Source organism: Thermobia domestica, chromosome 10 (assembly GCF_964235325.1).
Source record: "Thermobia domestica chromosome 10, izTheDome1.hap1.1, whole genome shotgun sequence".
NCBI lineage: Eukaryota > Metazoa > Arthropoda > Insecta > Zygentoma > Lepismatidae > Thermobia > Thermobia domestica.
The window spans coordinates 247,220,803-247,224,237 of record NC_137463.1 but is presented as its reverse complement, the minus strand read 5'-3'; the positions used below and the strand labels follow the sequence as shown (position 1 = coordinate 247,224,237).

Genomic DNA, 3,435 nt, shown 5'->3' with positions numbered 1-3,435 from the left:
AATGATCACGTGAGCGTGAGATCGAGTGAATGCGATATTGAAATGATGTGAATGTAAGGTAGAATGAACGTGATGTCGAAGAGATATGAGTATGATTTCAGATTGTTGAAATGAGCGTGGTGACAAAATGGCGAAAGTGTGAGATCGAATGAGCGCGATATTGAAATGATATGAATATAAGATTGAACTAACGTGATGTCGAATGATATGAGCGTGATCTCAGACTAGTGAAATGAACATGGTGTCGAAATGATCACGTAAGCGTGAGATCGAGTGAGCGCGATATTGAAATGATGTGAATGTGAGGTCAAATGGACGTGTTGTCGAAGTAATGTGAGCGTGAGATCAAGTGAACATAATGTCAGATTGGTGAAATGAGCCTGAGATCGAAAATATGTGAGCGTGAGGTTGAGCGAACGCCGTGTTGAAGTAATGTTGTTTGCTTGAGGTTGATTGAGTGTGATGTCGAAATGATGTGAGGCTGAGTGAGCGTAATGTTAAAATGGTGTTGTGAATGTGAAGTCGAGTGAACGTAATATTAGACTGGCGAAATGATCATGAGGTAGGAATGATCATTTGATCTTGAGGTTAGATGAGCATGATGTTGAAAGAATGTAAATGTAAGGCCAAGTATGCGTGATGTTGATCTGCTTATGTGAGTTTAGATCGAGTGAGCGTGATCTCGGATTGATAGCGTGAACGTGAGATTAGATCAAAGTGAGCACCTTAAATGGCGAAGCAAGTGAGTATGTTTAACTCCAAAAATGCATTAAATAGACCAAGTTGACCGGTAGAACTGTAGAAATAAGCGTTTCAATAGGAGTTATTTCCGCAAAACTATCAATGAGAGCTATTATATTTTCTTTTTCATTTTTTTCCTTTTTTCAGTCCTTCCTTTAAATTAATGGTTCCGAACGATGGAAGCGTGCCTTCGTAGGAGACCGTGAGGAGCGAGCAAGAGAGGGCGAAAGCTACTGAAAGAAATAATCGTACATTCGTAATTACAAAAAAAAAAAAAAAAAAAAAAAAAAAAAAAAGAAAAGAAAGAAAGAAAGAAAGAAAAAGAAAAAAGAAAGAAAGAAAGAAAGAAAATATTGTAACAAAGAGGGGTTTGAATTTAATACCATACAAACACAGAGTAAGTATTCACTAAGAAATGTGATTTCACTAAGACCAAAGCTAGTAATAATAATAATAATAATAATAATAATAATAATAATAATAATAATAATAATAATAATAATAATAATACACTGTAAGGATATGCAGAAGTATTAGTGGGAATTGGAGAATGATAATTCAATGCTGTATGAATATCTGAAATTTCAGAAGGAGTCGAACAAAAATAACACATGACCAATGAGCATGAATTAGGGGAAGGAAGCGGGAAGTATGCAGAGCGCCAGGTAAAAGAAGATGGAAAAGACTGCTTTACCTTATGCAAAATTAAGCGAAGAAACAGTCATACATTCAAGTTTTACTGCCACAAATAAGGAATAACTAATTGACCAAGTAATCATTACTCCAATTGTTATAGAGCGATAATTTATTATTCCAGGATGCGGTGGCTCCTGGGGTCCCATTTTCGATCCCCGTTCACACCATGTGAACTTTGTGGTGTGATAAACACCATGTGCGTGGACTTTCTCGAGGTTCCCCCATTTCCTCCCACTTTCTTCATTTCATTCATTTCTCATCATCACAGTCACCATTAGCCTATACGGCATAACCCTGGGACGTAAAACTAAAAGATTGTATTTCGTTTCATTTATTATTCCAATACTAGCTGAAATACCTGCTCATTATTTAAATAATTTATTAATTTCAATAATTAATAAATAATAATAAACAACAATAATTAACAAATTGAATAATATTTCCTTATCCTAATAGTTGTACGACCATTTTTATCGAACAATTCATCATCATCATGACTAATCTGCCATTATCGGTAGCAGGGCCGTGCCACGGAAAATCAGTGTCCAGGGCGAGAGTATAAGACGGCGCCCCCATACATATATTCCAAGTAATTTTTCCTATCTTTTTCCTTTTTTCTCCCGAATTTTTCGCCCCCTTACTTCGGTGCCCGGGGCCGTCGCCCCGCTTGCCTTCTTCCCACGGCACGGCCCTGATCGGTAGGTCACTTGCTGCAACTGAGAAGCTTCAGTGCTCCACGGTCTTCAGTTAACCTCTTCGTCTTCAGGCACGATTTTTCTGTTCTGATATCGTCCATCAATTGTAGTCTTCTTCGCCTCCTCCCTCTCTTTCCTGCTACCATCTCTCTAGCACGTCCCTCTTCATACAGTTCCTCTTTAACCAATGTCCCAACTAGTTTCCGTTCCTCTTCTCAATAATATCTGGTGTAGTAAAAAGTAATCCATTATTTTACCAATAGATGGCTTCAGTGATCTGTATCTCCCGCTGTATAAGTCCGATCGGGTTCAACGAAATGGCGTTCAAACGATGAAATTGCGTACTACAAACACTGTTCAGATAGGTGTGATGAGTTGATTCAGTGTTGTGTGAGCGCGAGTCAAAATGGACACTAGCAAAGAGAAAATACGCTATATTTTACAGTTTTTCTTCGATAAAGGCGAAAACGAAAGCCAGACGGCTGCAAATGTGAATAGTGTTCATGGTCCTGATACTGTAACAGACAATCACGCGCAGTTTTGGTTTCGTCGATTCCGTTCCGGTAATTTTGACGTCAAAGATGCACCACGCACTGGAAGGCCAAGTGTCGAAAATGTCGATACAATCATGGACATTGTCGCGTCCGACCGCCATATAAGCACTGTGTCGATTACCCAAGAGCTAAAAATTGCACAAAAACCGTGTGGAACCATTTGCATAAGGCTGGATACAAAGAAAAGCTTGATGTATTGGTGACAAACGAGTTAACGCAAAAATACCTCATGGACCGAATTTAAATCTGCGAATCGCTGCTGAATCGCAACAAAATCGACCCATTTCTGAAGCGGTTGGTGACTGGCAATGAAAAGTGGATCACTTACGACAATGTCACGCGAGAACGGTTCTGGTCGAAGCGCGGTGAGAAGGTGCAAACGGTGCCCAAGTCAGGATTGACGGCCAGGAAGGTTTTGCTGTGTGTTTGGTGGGATTGGCAGGAAATTATCTACTATGAGCTGCTTCCCTACGACCAAGCCATAACTCGGAACTATACTGTCAACAATTGGACCGTCTGAAGGCAGCAATCACCCAGAAGAGGCCAGCTTTGGCCAATAGGAGAGGCATTGTGGTCCACCAGGACAACGCCAGGCCACACACGTCGATGGTGACTCGCCGGAAGCTTGGTTGGCCATCTTATGCATCCACCTTATAGTTCGGACCTGGCACCGAGTGATTATCATATGTTCCTGTCCATGGCGAACACGTTTGCTGGTGAAAAAGTCGCTTCAAGAGAGGCTTGTGAAA

The 3,435-nt window shown here is 40.4% G+C and overlaps 1 protein-coding gene across 1 annotated transcript; it reads left to right on the top strand.

Moving 5' to 3' along the window:
- Positions 1 to 2,538: 2,538 nt before the first annotated feature.
- LOC145661884 (histone-lysine N-methyltransferase SETMAR-like) lies at positions 2,539 to 2,889 on the top strand. The gene has a single exon (XM_081727226.1). The coding sequence runs from the start codon at positions 2,539 to 2,541 to the stop codon at positions 2,887 to 2,889; it is 351 nt and encodes a 116-aa protein (XP_081583352.1).
- The last annotated feature ends 546 nt before the right edge of the window (positions 2,890 to 3,435 follow it).

Bases quoted from the DNA above. Each gene is read 5' to 3' on its own strand.
- LOC145661884 (XM_081727226.1), top strand. From the start codon at position 2,539: ATGGACACTAGCAAAGAGAAAATACGCTATATTTTACAGTTTTTCTTC.